Source organism: Pagrus major, chromosome 22 (assembly GCF_040436345.1).
Source record: "Pagrus major chromosome 22, Pma_NU_1.0".
In the NCBI taxonomy this organism is placed as follows: domain Eukaryota; kingdom Metazoa; phylum Chordata; class Actinopteri; order Spariformes; family Sparidae; genus Pagrus; species Pagrus major.
The window spans coordinates 14,965,903-14,984,037 of NC_133236.1; the positions used below are offsets into that span (position 1 = coordinate 14,965,903).

Below are 18,135 nucleotides of genomic sequence, written 5' to 3' on the forward strand. Positions count from 1 at the left end.
ACAAAATCAGCTGATCTGAAACTCAATTCTGAGGCTGGTTTTTAAATAGTTTCCTCATACATAATAAATAGAGCAACTTCTGATTCACCCATTTTAACCCTGCCCACCAGTTAAGCACCACCCACTTCCACCGTAAGCCCCGCCCATCTTGAGTACAGATACAAATATAGATAATTTCAGTAGATTAAAATCTGATACAGTGGTACAGACCAAACAACAGTATATGCAATAGTTAAAATTAGATTCACCTGCACATCATCACTGGAAAATGCTTATATATTAACCAGTTGGGATTGATTATCTGATATGGTTGTAATTATAACACTGCCAGGGGCAAAACTTTTGATTTCAACATTTTAGATGAATTTGCTGATCACATTTATGTACTTAAACCCAAGTAACATTAAAAATAATGCATTTAATTGAGGAGTTTGAGGGTCTAAATACTACTTTTACCACTGCTTCTGTTGCAAAAATATGTACCGGTACCAGAAACATGTAGAAGAAAGCACAAACTGTTCAACCTCACTAAACTTCATTCAGTATCTCCTGAATGACAGAAAACTACACTTTTGTTGCCCCAAAAAGTAATAACATTCTTGAAAAGATGCACATCATCACAGCTCCTTGCTATGTGACTGCAGCCATCTAAACACCCTGACACAGATGTATACATTGCCTTTCCATCTGCTGTATGAGAAGTAGACGGAGTGATATTTCTTCTGGAGTAATAACAGCCTTCTTGATTGAGCGATATCTGCTGCAGTCAGAGCGGTACTTTTCTAACGCAGCGAAATAACTCTTCTACAACAGTTTGTTGCTGCTGGAGATGATAGCTTTCCTACAGAAAACAGCCGCTCCGTCAGTTGGACGGTTAGCTTGACGGTTAGTTCTCCACCCTGAGTGTTGAATGTCTGGGGAAGCACAAGTCGGTAAACATTCATGAGAATGTAGTACCACTGAAATATAGCAGACTGGTATGAACAGGCAGCAAGCAGATGTGGAAAGGTTTGATTTTGTGTTTGCGGTCTCGCCTGTGAGTGTGTTTGGGTGCGTGTGTGTGTGGCAGTGGGTTGGGTCTGGGGGGTTATTGATCCAGTTAAATGAGCCAGTTAAGGTAATTAAAGCCCTGGGCCAGCAGGAGGAGGTAGATTATATTGACTATAACGGTTCTGAATACACATAAAAGATGGAAACCAGAGGCGTGCCTTGTAGAAGTTATTGCATTTGAGAAACAGTTGAATGGCAGCGAGGAACAGATATAAATGTTTATAAAAAACCCTCTTGTTTTATCTTGAGGAAATGTTGACTCAGCACTCTTGCTCTTCTTTGGCAACAGAAAGTACTGTCTTGTAAACCTCAGAAACTTTCACTAAAGTTTGTTCACATATTACGATGAGTCACCAAACAATGTTACTGTGAGAACTGTGTGATGGAGGGTACAGGTCAGAAATCTACTCCTCAACATTTAGCTTTACCTCGTTTTCTCCTCTGTTTCTCTGTAGAACCTATGCGGACTCCGAAGCGGCTGAAGATCGCTGAGACCAGGTCGCGTCTGATAGCGGTGGACTGGGAATCGTTAGGTTACAACATCACTCGCTGTCACACCTTTAACGTCACCATCTGCTACCATTATATGACCGCCAACAACCGCACCAAAAGCGACTGCTTGGACATGGACCCTAAAGGTAATACTCAGTTTAACTATTGATACAGGCTCTGATAGCATCGCTTCTGCTGATGTTACACTATTTTACATTGAATGTGACACTATAAAAGAATGCAATGTTTTATAAGTAAAGGCTGCTTTATGGCATTTTTTGAAGGCTGACTGAGAACTGTCTGTTTGATAAGATACTAGTCATTTTTTTCAATTTTCTGGGGTGTTGATTCACAGTGAACAAAGTAGTACGTAGGAAAATATGTTTGTTGATTGCAGCCTTAAATGCATTAAAATGTTATATATTATTGTGTTACAATAAAGTGATGTTGCTTTCATCTCCTTTTCTTCTCAGCACCACGCCACCTGGTGGGAAACCTGCCACCCTACACCAACGTCAGTCTCAAGATGATTCTGACCAATCCAGAGGGTCGGAAAGAGAGTGACGAGACCGTCATACAAACGGATGAAGACGGTATGATGCACAAAGAAACACTCACTTTGAAATAAGAGTTAGATAGAAAGATAGAAAAGCAAATTATTCTAATGCAGTCATATGTATGTGCAAAAAGCATTAAAGAAATCATGACTTGTGCTATGACGTTGTTAATAAACATGGCACAGCCCACCTTTGTTGCTGACATTTTTGGGAAAGCTGCATTGAATTAAGAAAGTTCTTCAGCAACAACTTTTGTGTACATGTTTCACTTGGACATGGATCAGTAAAATCACTGCTGTGTGTATCTACTTGGAGGTCCTTCGTTTGGAGCGGAGAATTTTACTGTTTATTTTATAAGCATTGTGTGATTTTGTCTGTGTGTGTGTGTGTTAACAGTTCCAGGCGCAGTTCCCAGTCAGTCACTAAGAGCCACTCCATTCGAAGACAGAATCCTTCTTTACTGGAAGGAACCTTCTGAACCCAACGGAGTCATCATACAATACGAGGTACTATTAGCAGAAGCAGAAGGAATAGTCATTGTCGTAGGAGTCAAACTTTTGCTGTGCTCTGTGGGAACTAATGTATAAACCAGGATTCTGTGTCTCTGCCCCACTTCAGATCAGCTACAGCGGAGTGCGCTCATTTGACCCTTCGGTGCCTCTCCAGCGGCCGGGGCTCACAGTGTCTCTGCCCTCGAACGCCACCCATCACCTGTTCTCCCAGCTCCACCCAGGTGTCACGTACCAGCTCTCTATACGTGCATCCACCTCCAAAGGGTTCGGTCCTGCAACCACGCTCAATGTGACCACTAATATTTCAGGTAGGAAATAAGTTTTCACATGTTTTATTGTCACACTTTTTTTGGCAAGGAGATACATGGACACTAATACAGACTCCCTCTCTTTCTTCAGCCCCAACAATAGATGAGTACGATGGGTCAGAAGCCTTCCTGAATGAAACTGCAACAACCATCACTGTCCTGCTCAAACCTGCCCAGGCCAAAGGAGCACCTATAAGGTACCTTTATGCAAGCATACATATGTAGGTAAACAGTATAGAGTGCATACCCAAACCCAGGCTTTGCTTAAGAATTTCCATTTTCCACTCCACCAAATTTTGGAGGAAAAATATTCGGATCCCATACTAAGGTCGAAAATCAGTTGACCAATAGTATACCATATATAGATATATGTAAATAAATGTATAATTTGCTTTTACTTGTACTTTGATACTTAAGTATGACTACTTTTACTCAAGTACTATTCGTATTGGGGACTTCCACTTTAATTAGTATGACTTTTCAGTGCTTTTTACAACACTGAGTACATTGATGGAATGTAACTAAGTACATTTACTCCAATACTTTACCTAAGTTAGATTTTGAGGTACTTGTATTTTATTTGAGTATTTCCATTTTTTGGCTACTGTATACTTCCACTGCACTACATATTTGTTTATTTGCTAACAGTACATAGATAGACAGTAAGATACAGTACATACGTGTACATTTATGCATATATTATATCTTATTTACATTTATTTTACATTTACATTTATTTATTGTATTATAAGTTACTTTTGATACTTTATTATATTTCATATCAGATACTTAAAGACTTTTCCTAAAGCACTATTCATATGAGTGACTGGGAAGTATTTATTTATGATGTGTGTATCAGTTAAATGAAAAAGCTCAGTTAATAACGTATTTAAAATGTCTTCTTGTCTGCAGCGCTTACCAGATTGTAGTCGAGGAGGTGAATCCTCAGCGGACACGTCGTCAAGCTTCCTCTGACTGTTACGAGGTGATTATTAATCTGTTCTACATACATTTAACAAACCACGCCTTTACAACCTGTCTTATATACACATATGTGTTTGCTAGCATAAATTCTGAAAAGTTTAAGTAAAAACGAAATCATTTCACAGTAGATACCCACTCTTTCGCTCTATACATCATTGGATGTTTCGATTTCAACGATTTATAGACATATTATCTTTAAGGTGAATGTATCCTCTTTCCCAGGTCCCAGTTTCCTACCACAGTGCGTCTAGCGGTGGATCTCCATATTATTATGCCGCCCAGCTGTCCCCCAGCAACCTGCCTGAGCCGCTCCCCTTCACTGTGGGAGACAACAAGACATATCAGGCAAGCCCTTTTTATCTCAACAACATATTCTGTAGGTAGTGCTGCAGAAATGTCCAAATGATGAATCGGATAGAAAACGTATTAAAAGTATAGCTTTAAGGAAGGAAAACTCACAGAAAAGAGGAAACAGACAAGGAGGAAATGAAGATTGAGTTATATTTGGTTTGTTATAATGCTTATGCTTAGCTAAACTTACAACCAGACATACTAGAGAGCCCACAGAGATTGGAAAATGATATAAATGAACATAAATACCTGAGCAGAAACAAGAAGAAATGTGTTTCATGGTCGCAGCCTATTTTTCCATTTGATTGAATTGAAATATATAAAAGGAATAGTTCAGCATTTTGGGAAACATCCTTGTCCACTTACTGTTGGCGTTCTAGATAAGAAACGGCAAATTGTCTTTCATAAGATTTGGATTTTGTACATTTAAGGTGAGATATAACCTGTTAATTTGTTACCTTTGAACTGTTCATTAGTCTTTTCTGTAATTTAGCCGTTTCCTGGCTGTATGTTCATATTTAGCATACATGAGAGTGGTATCGATCTTCTTATCTAACTCTCAGCAAGAAAGCAAAAGAGCATCTTCCTCATAATGTTGAACTTGTCCTTAAACAAGATTTAAGACAGCAAAGAGACAAACCTGTAGGGCAGAAAACACATCCTCTTTCACAGAGGTACAGATAATATGTGAAATCTGTCTGCACTTGCTCTCATATAAAGTTGCTGATCTTTTCTTTTACTCCCCAGGGTTTCTGGAATCCTCCACTGGCTCCGAGGAAGAACTACAACATCTACCTTCAAGCTGTGAGCAGCACAGAGAGGGTAAGCAAATATTATTCATGTAAATACACACCAGCTCTCACCTGTTAGCTGCTTTGAGTAAATAGTTACACTGTATGTACACATTTAAAGAGACCCACTTATTACACTTAAACTACATTACAGCTTCTATCTACAAGCAGTTATGACATCTGAGACTAAAACACATATTACATAATACTTTAAACTACAGAATATCTGCGAGCTACTGAAAATGCACCACTTGTTTTGTATGTACAATATTTAACATACAAAGTCCAGTTGGTTAATGCTATAGTTTGTTGTGGGTGAACTTGGGACTCATGTATCGCTCTTATTGTGTCTTTTTTTTTCCTTTAGGAAACGAAGACGCAGTGTTTGAGGCTGGCGACTAAAGGTTAGAACACACTGTCACTCAAACATAACCTTGAGACCTCAAAAATAGGGAGGATTTTAAAAACAAAAGCAGAGTTTCTTAGGGTCCTCCCCCAGGATATCTTGAGTTTCGGAGACTTTTAAAGAGTGATAATAACAAACTGGGACAGAAAAAGCATCAGCACACTCAAACTTTAGCCTGTAGCATTTCTCTCTCTTGTTGCATATTCTTGTTGTGTATATTGTGAACTTCTTATATTCAATGTTTGTGTGTTTTCACTGTCTCTGTAGACACAGTGTCATTAATTTGTAGTCCACTATACTTAGTACTACAATTCCCTTGATGTTTAGCCACACAAGTTCAACTGATTGACACAAGTGTTTCGTATTAAGGCTAATCAATGCTCTTTTAACCTTTTGTACTACAACAACCTCTTGCTGCCTGTTGAAGCCTTGAAGAAGTTCTCAGACCAAAAGCTTGGGCAAATTAAACAGATTTTCTCTGTCCTAGTTTGATTTTTTATAGCTCTAGCACTTCAGCGTTTCTTTCCCCTGTTAAAGAATGACAATATAAAGTTGAACTTGCGTGAAAATAAAATTTTCATTCGGTTTTTAAAATTATTTTGCTGATGCGCCCTAGAAAAGGTTTTTGCATGTCACTGCCCATGAGATTGATGCAACCCCTGTATTCAACAGAATAACTGATGGGGCATATTTTTGAAAATGCATGCCCCTTTTTTTAAAACCTTTCGTGAGAAATGGGAATTTTCCTTTCCAGGATGTCTAAAATATTTTCCAGTATGTCTTTTTCCTCTTCATTTTTTTGTCCGTCTTTCGATTACTGAGGAGTATGAGGCACCCCAGGACAGTAGACTACATGCTGTACAGTGCCAGAAACAGGTTGTGATCGCTAAAAGGGGAAAAAGATATGAACATTTGTCAGAAATAAAAGAGAATTGTGACCCAAGGTGGAGACTGGGAAAGAGCAATGAAAGTCGGGAAGGTTGACAAGTATGCTCTCACTGTTGATACCACTTTATTTCAAAAAAGACATCAGATAGATGTCAATAATATTAGTAGAGTAACTATTTTAATGTATTTATATTCTGTTGTTTAGTTGCCTACCATCCCTTTATGATTAATGATAATCTGACATGTTTTTCCTGCTCATCAAGTTTGTTTTGGTTGATATGACAGATTATTTGGTGCAATATAACCTGATCATCCCCTTACTCTGCTGTGAGGGGAAATTCAATGAGAGAATCATATGTTTCTGTATTGGAGGCAATGTAATGTTTTTCAGAAAGAAAACATTCATGTTATGTGTTTGTGTGTAAATTTATCCCCACACAGTCTAAATGTCATGTTTTTCCTCGCAGCCATATGTTGATAGATTATCAGACTGGTTTTAAATGATGTGGAGTTAATCCCCGGGCAACCACACACACACAAGTGCACACAGTGTTTTGAGGAAAGATTTGTAGAAAAAATGCGGCTGATGGATCAGAGTTTAGCTGTGTGCAGTAAGAACAAGGATAAACAGAGAAATACATTACCATGTTTTCTATGAAATTGACAATCCTGGTGGCTGGTGGGGTTGAGCTTTCAAGAACAGAGAGGGCATTTGAGGCAAGACAAAAGTTAACTAACAGCTGTCACCATGAAACTTACATTAAGACAATTTTTTACTTTTATAACATTTTGTTCCGCAATTTTATGTCTGCTGATAAAGCAAAAGCAGAAGGTACTAGAAGGTAGATAATAATGTTAATAATGGTTGTATTGTGTGGACAAACAACAGTCAGTTAAGTGATTAAAAAAATTGTGAAAAATGGCCAGTACAGTTTCTCAGAGCTCGAGGTGACCTATTCAAATTGCTCGTTCTCTCCAACCAACAGTCCAAAACCTGAATATTTTCACTTTACAAACATATAAAACAGTGAAACACAGAAAATTTTCACATTTTAGGAGCTGGTACCAGTGAATTTCTGGTATTTTCGCTTGGAAAAGGTTTGATTATCAAAATAGTCGCTGATTAATTTTCTCCCTGTCAACTACTCAGTTAATCAAGTAATCCTCTGAGCTCTACAGTCATGAACAGCCAGCCGTTATTAATGAACAAACAGAAGGTGTTTGTAGCTTTTTGACAAGTCAATTGCATTCATCTAAATGTAGGCATTTCATTTTAATATAATACCTCGGACATGGACAGTTTTACTGTTGTCTTGACACATATAGAAGTTCAAGAGTCAAAAGCAGAGGTAAAAAATGATTGAGTGATAGATAAAGATGAATCAAAATAAAGCAAGACAATAAAAAACAAAAAAAAAACAAAATAATTTGTGAGTTAAAACAACTAATTCAGAAGGTTATATTTACTAAACATTATTACAAAATGTGTGGTAAACACAGCATCATAGCACTTCTGCATCCTACTGCAGTGTGAGTGTTAAAAAAAAAAACATAAAACAAACTTATAGTCACTTTCTGAACTCAACTGATGGTCCTTGTTCTGACCTTTTGGTGCCACAGGATCATAAAACTAGACAGTAATAGTGACATAATTTTTAGCACAGTCAGCCACGATGATTGTATAATTAATCATTAAGGCTGATTGAGTTGTGAACTTTTACAACCTATTTAGGGACAGCCATAGTAAACTAGCTCAGGCGATAAATACACAGTTGGTACAAAGTCTTGGAAAATGCTTCATATCATCAGTTATGTTTTAAAGGTTAAAGAAATATATTTAAAAACGCTCGATGTTCAATGTAATCTGGTGTTACATCTGCACAGTCACTCATGTAAACCAAAATTCTTTCAGTATTTGAAATGAAACTATCCCGTCGTCATATTTGTTTGTCTCCTAGAGATTAAATTAGTCAGCATTAAATAATCAGGATCAAACAAACAAGGTACAAGTTAGTGTATTCATAGTAGCATAATAGATGTGACGATAAAGGGCTTCAGAAACGTTTGGTTTGCCTGAAATGTGCTTGAACTACTCCTAAAGAGTTGTACCAACCCTGTCAATACTGCAATATCTGTCATAGTCTTTCAAATCGAGATATATTAGTCTGCTTCCTCATAAAACAAAGCCCTCCTGTTGACAAGAGTTAACCCATTTTTTCCTTAGATAAAAGAGTTTAATGTGACCAAGACATGCAAGCCAGGGGGCTCATAGGAAATTGATCCCGTGGGATAGTTCTAAGGTGTGGTTCAGTCCCTCGAGTGCCTGAACAGTGTCATGTTTCCCCTCTAAAATGAGAGAAAATGTGGGAAGTTGCTGTGTTTCCAGTGTTATCACATTTCAAAAACTGTTGGTGCTTGTAGTAACTAGAACAGGTGGTTAAAAAGAGATGACGCTCCGTCTCTGTAGCCTGAGGAGGTCTGACTGAACCTGAAAGACTTATTTTAGCCTGGTTCTTTTTTTTAATAAAGCAGGAAGACACACTAATGGACGGCGAGGTCAGATGAAGGTCCCTTCCCCTCTCTCTCTCTCCGTCCCTCTGCATGTGCGTGTGCGCCCGACCGTGAATCCGGAAGGGAGGATTAAGTGATGGTGGTCCTATTAGGTCATCTGGGGTATTGTGTATTGTCACTGCTGCCTCAGGGTGTTTTGTGTGTTTGTGGCTGACTGTGTGGGTAAGTTGTGAGTGTGAGTATGAGTGTACTTACTGACCTGGATAATTTTTACAGACATTAAGAGCTACTGCCGACATTATGAGGTCAGACTCAGAACCCTGTTAAGATGTTGTTTGACGGTGTTGCTTTGATGCCCTTTGCCCATCGATTCTTGGTCTGACAGTCATTAAAGAAACAATAAGTGTGTTGTAGATTTAAATTCAAAATACATTGGTGGGTGCTAAATAATTAAGACAGATTTGACCTAGAATTGTTTTAACAGCATCAGTAACAACAGCTCAAGGTCAGTTTTTAACGTAAACAAACTTTTTTTTGTCTTTTATTAATAAACCAGATATGAACGTGCGCATTAAACACAATGAAAAAGTCTCCCTGATATGCGATCCTTTTATCCTTTTTATTTACACTCGCCAATTGTTCAGAAATGAATGGTGCGCTCCATTGTTCTTGTATCTCGGAAAAAAACTACCTCCGACGCGGAAAAGTGCGATGGAACGGCAATCCAAGTTGGAATTCCAAGTCAGGTGTTTGCTAAATGATTACAGTACCCAGGTGTTTTATAGGATTATTTCGCCTCTTATAAAAGTGTAACTATATATTTGTAATTTGTGTTTTTGAAGATTTGCTATTTGTCTCAGGGTTTAGGGAATAAATGCCGCAGAAAAGAAAGGAAGTCGGACAGAACTTAGAGAGGTATTGTTGAGATTGATCTGAAAGTAAGAAAAATACAGAATATCACAAATGTTTTCCTTTCAAAGCAGCACTACTAGCTAACACATCACTGCTCATGCTTCATCCATCCATCTGAGTCCTGTGTTTTAGTGGAATATTGTTACATAATGACATGAGGCTGGGCGGGGGCATTTCAAAGATCTCAGCAGCAGAAACATTTTATAACAAAATAACATGTTAAGGTCAGAAAATATTGAGGGAGATAAAGAGAGAGAGAGGGAGATTACGTTTATCTTGTTGATATTTAGCATTAGAAGTGGATTATTGTTTGATAGATGTATTGCATTATGTTGAGTTTTGCGCATATGTCTTTGTGTTGGATTATTTGGATTATCATAATGCATCGTAATGTTCTTACGGTGCAGTCCAAACTATTCTGGCATTATGGGATCAGATCGCTAAGCTTAGGAGCATGAAAACAGATGCTCGCTCTCTTTCTGTTGACTTTCCGCCCATGATCAACAGGGTCGAGCCACCACTACAGCGTGCACCGTGCCTGAAACATCATTTGTGAATTATATTCCAAACAGACGAAATCAGGGAGTTCATTCAATTCTCTGAAGTCATCAGGAGCAGAAATGAGTCTGAGTACAAGTAATATAGGGTGACAGTGGTGCAGAAACATTGGACGGCCACAGTCAAATTGCATTTCAAAAGCATTTCCCAAAGAGAGCATGAAGCCGAGGATAACCTGAAATACAAAGAGACACGGTCAATTGAGCATTTCATTTTATTTGTGTATATATAGTCAATGTCTTTTCATCTTTTCTGTTTTCTCTGGTGTGGTTGCAGCTGGGAGCTGGAGTAGGAGTAGTGAGTGTGTAGAGAGTTCACTGGTTCATTACATTTACCAGCAGGTGATTCAACAAAGTGAATCAGAAGCTGAAATCTGTAGTGTTTTTACTACAATTGACCCAGCTCCACAAGATAGTAAATTGCAGGGATAAACATTTTCAGCCCCCACTGATACTCTGTTACTGCCGTGCCAATGTCAGCTGGTCCATTTTATACCATCACAAGTGCTGGATGTATTACCATGAAGGTTTTAACAGTTGTTCATGTTTCACAGAGGGTGAATTTTAAAGCCTTTGGTGATCCCCTGGCTTTTCATTGAGCGCAATGTTTCTCAAACTTTTCCCAGTGTGTACCACCTCAGAAAATATTAGCCTCTACAAGTACCACTATTATGACCAGCGTTAAAATACAGTAACACGGCCCTGTTTGAAAGCCTGTGTCGCTGTATCCGAAAGTCAATCACCACAAGACTGTTCTATTTAACTCTCCTGCTCACCAACAGTGAACGCTTTTCAGGGGTTTTCGATACTGATTGGCATAAAATTTGTAACAGACATTAATGCTCACTTCAGGATGAAATAATAACTTTGATGGTCCCCTTACTTGTGATCTAGCACCACCAACAGGTCAGAAATTTAATTTGTACAATATTTTATGTACAAATACCTGCAAAATAAATAACATTTAGCCTCAGCTGTACTTTTTCTACATGTTTTGTGCTAATTAGCAAATGCTAACAAGCTAATATCCTTAACACGGCAAACTTAACATGCAGCATGTTATCCTCTTTTCGTGGTCAGCATGTTGGCATTCTGACATTAGCATCCAGCTCAAAGCTCTGCAGTACCTGAGTGCAATGTCCCAGACCTGCAACACAGCAAAAAACAATAATTTAATGACTCTTAGCTAGCATAACTGTAAACTCTTCTAGTCTCTAGTTTCTGTCTTGTTTCTTTTTTGTGGTGTCTCTAAAGTTTTTCACACACCAAACACAGTTCAGATACGAGCTGTTTAGTAGAAGCGACTGTTGTGTGTGGAAGCAGCCTCTTTTGTTCATCATTCTGATTGCCATCAATATTAATCAAGAATTTACTGTTAATCTCAATATCTCAATCTGTGAGCCGACTAAGCTCCTCAAACAAAACTTCTGGCTATATTTATATCATGAATGACAGTTACCATGGCATTCGTGTTGGCAGTTGTCTTGACTTTTACTTTACAGGGAATACTTAGAGTCTTGATATTTACCTGAACTTTAGCACAGGAGTGTCTAAATATTTGTATTTAAATGGCTCATCAGGATTTGTTTCCTTATCACAGACACCACTTTCCTGATGTGAGGGCATTTTGTAAAGACGTTTGGAGAGAAGGCAAACACAATTCCTGAGGCTGTTGGGTGGCATACTTTGCCAACCTTAGGTGACGCACGGTTGTGTGAATAGTTCGAAATAGTGCCAAGTGTCTATTATCTGTAAAATAGGCTTAAACTCAGTGCAAGGGAGCTGCTGAAGATTCAGGGTTCCTGGTAAACTTAGCTGACTGATGGGTCACCACCCAAGAAGGTCTGGTTGGTTAGGCACATTAATTTTTAACCTTTTCTTTGTCTGATATCATGCAGCTCTTTGACAAAAAAGGAAAATGCTCTCAGCTGAAGGAAAACCTAGACGATAACACTTTTGAAGCCCACTGCAAATGTTTGATCTCCCTAAGTCAAGTAGATAGATTTTTATCAGCAATGATGATTGACATCTTATGATTTGTTTTGATTGAGAGACCCCCAGTGGAAAAGCATTTATATCAGACTGGATAAATTCATGTGAATGCCCTCTCAAGTTGTAAGAACATTTCGGTACAAGAGTTGACATCGAGTTGACTTCACATGCTCCCACATTCCGACGTGACGCACTTGAACACACTAAAGTCGGAAGAACGACTTTTCCAACTCTGGAAATGGAAATGGGACCATTCAAGGAGAATGTGACTGCAGCATAAGATACTAAAAATCAATCGCTGTTGAAACTTTCTGACGTGTGTTATAGTAGCCGTGTTGTGCTTGTCAATGAAAAGAAATCTACTAGAAACTGGACATTTTGTACATGTTGTATTCCCCAGATGGCTGGCAGCTTTTAAAAACTTGGTTGCTTTCCAATAACAGTGGCCACAATAATAACAGTACAAGAAGCAATCTGAACCTGAAAAAAGCTTTTAGTACTTTAGTGAGTGATATCTCAAAGGTTACAGTGTGAAAGAAGTTCTTTTTTTTCACTTCTGCTGGCCAGCAAACATTAACTCTGTAAGCTCACTCATGAAACACAAAACTTTGAGCTACAAAGTGTGAAATAAAACATCTTTTCACCCACTTGTGCAGCATTTCTAGATGTTTTCCCTCAAATTTTCAAATTGTGCTGCTGAGGTGTCATTTAGCAGCTTTCCCCTGAAATGAATAATCTTTAATAAGCACCAGATATCCTTTATTGGAATGTAAAATTTCTCATGATTTCCATTCCTAATAATATAAAATAATCAATAAGTATTACAGCAATTTGAACTGATATTGATGTTGTGTCACTGTCATTATGCTGTAGGTGCTACAGAGGAGCCAGAAGTCATCCCTGATCCCGCTAAACAGACAGATCGGGTGGTGAAGATCGCTGGGATCAGTGCTGGTGTTCTCGTCTTCATACTGCTGGTGCTGGTAGCCATCCTATTGGTCAAGAAGAGGTGAGTGACAGCCACTAACCACTGCCACTGAAACAGCTTCAATTGAAGAGTTTCATAAAGATTGCAAATATGAACAACAGTACTACACACAGACACAAATGTGCACCTAAACTCATTCTCTTGTTGTGTGTCGGTCCAGTATTTGCTGTAGTAACACCATCTTCCATCCATTCACCATAAAACGTTGATCTCCCTTAAGAACCAGCTTGATAATTTACAGGAGTTTGTTCTGTTTTCATAAATAGCTGAAGGCTTGTTTTTTCCAAAATCCATGCGAAAATGTGGAATTTCTAAAATTAGAAAGTCCTGCCTCACAGTTGTGTGATTTAGTCCAAGAAAGATCTGAGGCCGTGTTTTGCTTTTGTCTTGTACAGTGCAGCTGTTGAATCAAACCAGACAAAACAAGCACTCAGAGCCGCAGACTCAACTGAGAGTGAGAAAGAGAAACACAGTGAAAGAGATCCTCCAGAAGGAGATATATTGTGAGATATGCCTTTACAGTGATTGATTTTGTTTAGCTAAACCAAACTTATATATCCCAACTGCTGAATACACAGAGGTCCAAAGTTAGCACACACACCAATCTTCAAGAAAAAGTACACTAATCGCAGTTTCACCAATTTATCAGGCCACTTTGCCTGCATGTTGTTAGCATGTTGGTTGACATGGCCAGAATAAATTGGTGAAATCGAGATTATTTAACTTTTTCCTGAAGATTTGTGTGTGCTACCTTTGTGCCTTTGTGTATTCAGCAGTTCAGGTATAATAATATAATTTATAACATAATATCTAAACCTAGAATGTGGTATTGAAGAGATAAAGGGGCACAAAGGTGACAGATTATGTACAAAACAAAAGATTTTGGCAAAGATGACTGCAAACGTTAGGAAAATGGAGAGTGAAGGGTGGTTGGCTGAAGTTATGTTAGAGGTGTGGTCAAAGACTTTAATACTTTTTTCGTTTGGATTCAAACTTTAATGATTTCATGAGCATCAGTTTCTTGTTTAGTGTAACTTTGTGTACTAGAATACACTCTTAAAAGGAGTTTGCACTGCAGGTGTGATTAAGGCTTTTTTAGAAGAAATGAAAGAAAATGTGAACATAGAGACTGAAAAAAAAGTCAGAACCATTGTATCACTTTATATATATACTGTATATCTCATCCTTCACTTTTAGGAGAGCACTGCAAGGAGTTGCAGTTGGTCTTGGCATCACTTGAGCTGTTTTGGCCTGTGATGTGTTAGTTTGGTGCAGGGCTCCACCATGTGGAGGCTCAACAAAGCTGCAACATGAGGATGCAGATGCAGTTTTTAAGAATCAGAATCAGAATCAGACTTTAGGAAGGAATTTGACTCCAGTTTACGTTGCTCTCAGTGTACTACATAGAAATAGACATACAGTTAGAAACCAGGACAATAAGAAAACTGGACAAAACTCAAAAACCACTCCAGTTGTTAGCTTGCTGTAGCATTTCAGTGCTAGATAGTAGTGCACGAACATCCTCAGACACTGAAATACAAAGGTTATACACAGAATAGCTTTATTTTGTGATCTAGGACTCACTTCAAGGCATTTCACAGAAGGCAAGGCAAGGCAAGTTTATTTGTGAAGCACCATTCTGACACAATATATTTCAAAGTGCTTTTTTGAGACTTAGAAATGCTTTAAATCTGAAAAAATTCATTAAAAAGCAAAAATAAATAGTTACAGATAAAAAATGTATTTGAATGACAAGCAAACAAAAGCAAGCAAATAAAAAGTTTAATTACATGATGTAATATGATCACATCAGACATTTATTAAGCTGAAGGAGAGCCATCTTCATGATTTAAATGTAACCCCCCCAACTCAAATTTCTATTCATCAGGTTTCATCTGAGTAACTGTGAGGTTACATGGATAAATTATGCCTTTGTACTTTTCAGGGTGTGTGTGTGTGTGTGTGTGTGTGTGTGTGTGTGTGTGTGTGTGTGTGTGTGTGTGTGTGTGTGTGTGTGTGTGTGTGCAAATGTGTGCACGCACATTTATAAGTCATGATGTACACGAGTGTATGTGTGTAATAATTAACTATTACTAAACATGTCGTTCCTCCTGTGACCTTTCAATTAAAATCTGGTGTTCAGAGAACCTAAGTGCCTCATTAAATATGGAATAATTAGATATTTAATTAGCATATTCAGAGCTTCATATCACACCTCAACAAAACTCCAGCTCGGTTTGGTCATTGACCCCCGTGTATCTTGAAGAAATGACAAGAAATTTAGGATTAATTATCATCAACTGAAGAAAATGTCTCTTTCAGGAGATAGTGTACATGAACTCCTCTGAACATTAAAGTGTTGCATCTTGCCGGAGGCTTTAGAGAGCAAGCAGGCAGTCCCTCAATTACAACCAATCATGATCTCACTCAGCAAATCAAAAACAATTAGATTACCGTCAGTAATAAACTCTCATCATTGGAAGAAATTGCTCTTGCAGCCTCTAACCTCCATATTTTTGTTCTAATACTCTGAATGAATTCATGTTATTCAACATTCGTGCTTTAGTGTCAAAGTGTAATTGTAAATGATAACCAAAGGACCTGAGCTGAAAATTGAAGGTAGAAATATTCTCTTTATTGTAGAAACTGTGACCCAACAGTGTTTGAAATATGCTCACTATCAGCCAAAAGCTTGACAGTCTTTGGTTCGCTCTCAGTGGCCTGATAACTGTAACATGTTTTACTGAACATCATCATCAGTCCCTTGAGAATTTAAGACCTTTTGATGATAGAAAATTAGTTGTAAGATAATGTTTTATTAGGAGGCAGCTGTTGTTTGTGACTGTGCACACGGAGCCAGGAGGATGAACTCAGTGTTAAACTGTAACAGGCTCAAGCCAGCTTCAGCTGCCATTCAAACTTAGCAGCAGATCACAAAGCTGTTAAAGTAAAACATCATGTCTCAATATTATATTTATGTTATATTAAAGTATAAATTACCAGCATGAACAACTGTTACAATAATTGTTGGAAACATGGAATATTTTATAGTATTATGTTTAAATATGTGTCCAGGTATATACTAATGCAATTTTTCAAGTATCATACGCATAACTTTTATGTATAATGTTTGAAAAATTGCATTAACTTAATTGAAGCAGAATAAGTTATTCAGTTTATTCACATCGACTCAACATGACAAAATTATTTTGCGTTAAATTAAATACTTTACGTACAACTTGTGTAATTAGATTGAATAGAGATTTCATATGTGATTGAGATGCATAAAGTCAGTGTTCTAGGGAAAATCGTTTTTGGTTGCATTTCTCTGCATTAGATATCAAAATGCCAACAATTTATGACCATAATTACTAAATGGTGTTTATAATCTTTAGTTAATAATTATTTTACTCTTAACAAACAATGAAATGCTTTATAAACCATTTATTAAGCAATTGTAATGGTTTATAAACAACGGCTGCAACTTTATACTGTTTATAGATAATCTACTCAGTAGTAACTGATTATTTACAAAGTATTGGGTTCAGTCAAATTGTTGTTTGTTTGGAGCTATGACATCATTTGTGTTGAGCTGTGAAACTAAATGTTCACTCTGACATTTTTAGATATATTTGGAACAAAACTGTGACAGCTGACTTGGAAAGGATTGTCATAAGTGACTTTTAATGCCATCAGCAGTGTTTGGTAGCTTTCCACAAAGGTTTCTGGGGAGATCAATCTTCATTGTCATTGAACCTTTACAACTTTGAACAATACTGCATCTTTAAAATGGTGGGACATGATGACATCGCAATGACATCATGCTTGCTTTACAGGAAAGCGAGCTGCGTGGTGTTACAGATCAGATAGCTTTTTTGTCAGTTTAGACAATGTTAAGGAGTAAGTAAGGGTGATTAGGGCTGGAAATTTATAATCAGGGCCGTCCAGTTACAGTAAATGCAGCTTTTAAGATATTGCATGAATCTTTTAAAGACACATCCAGAAATAGAGAAGAGACAGACTGCATGTTGATAGTTTGTTGTTATTTTAGCACTGGTTTTATAAGCCTCTTAGCTTGCTTCTTTAGAATATAGCTCGAGTCTTTATTTTTAAAGAAATAGGGCCCATAGCTAGTATAATAACCCCTTGCATGACCCTCAAGTTGTAGCAATCAAAAGGTGTTTTCTTCTGTTTCTGTTGTTGCTGGTTGGGACAGGACAGTATTGTCCTAATTTGCATATTCATGACCCTTGTGTCTCATTCTTTGCTTTCTGATTGGCTCACAACCCCAGGAGGACCTACTATTCATACTCTTATTACCTGTAAGTAAACAAACCAATCAACAATCAGCTCACCCAGCTGCTGTTATCTTAATGGGCGAATTCTTAGTGGCTAGTTGTTGTTATTTTTAAAGATGCAGTATACTTTTTTCAAGACAGAACACATTTTCAGCTCTGAACCAACCAACCAAAGCCATCCTCATTGACGCCTTGCCAGGGTGGGGGTCAATTCACTTTCATGTCAGTCAGGTCAGGACTTCAGTGAATTCCTTATTTTCAACCATTTATATGAACATTTGTAAGTGCTTGGATACTGAAAAACGTTAATAGCGAGAGAATGTTGATGGTTTTCTGTCTAAAAATAACAAGAAATAAATAATAACAAAGCGTCCACTTCTCTAAAGCGACTGAACTGACAGTGAATTGACCTCAGCCCTGGTGTCCTCTACATGCTCCAAAGTTGCTCTGAAGCAGGCTTTCAAAGGCCAAAGTTGGCCATAAACCAGAACCAAAGCAGGCCAAAGTGGGACGACACAGGCCTAAGCGTGTTATTTGA

General features: G+C 37.8%; 1 protein-coding gene across 2 annotated transcripts in view; it reads left to right on the top strand.

Annotated features, from left to right (window-relative positions):
• ptprk (protein tyrosine phosphatase receptor type K) overlaps positions 1–18,135 on the top strand; it is a 120,952-nt gene that overhangs the window by 80,196 nt on the left and 22,621 nt on the right. For both annotated transcript variants that reach the window (XM_073492338.1, XM_073492337.1), the window contains exons 11-20: positions 1,506–1,688; positions 2,016–2,135; positions 2,496–2,605; positions 2,718–2,919; positions 3,011–3,116; positions 3,832–3,904; positions 4,126–4,248; positions 5,002–5,076; positions 5,413–5,449; positions 13,185–13,320. In XM_073492338.1, coding sequence (XP_073348439.1) covers positions 1,506–1,688; positions 2,016–2,135; positions 2,496–2,605; positions 2,718–2,919; positions 3,011–3,116; positions 3,832–3,904; positions 4,126–4,248; positions 5,002–5,076; positions 5,413–5,449; positions 13,185–13,320 — 1,165 coding nt within the window. The remainder of the gene's footprint in view (positions 1–1,505; positions 1,689–2,015; positions 2,136–2,495; positions 2,606–2,717; positions 2,920–3,010; positions 3,117–3,831; positions 3,905–4,125; positions 4,249–5,001; positions 5,077–5,412; positions 5,450–13,184; positions 13,321–18,135) is intronic.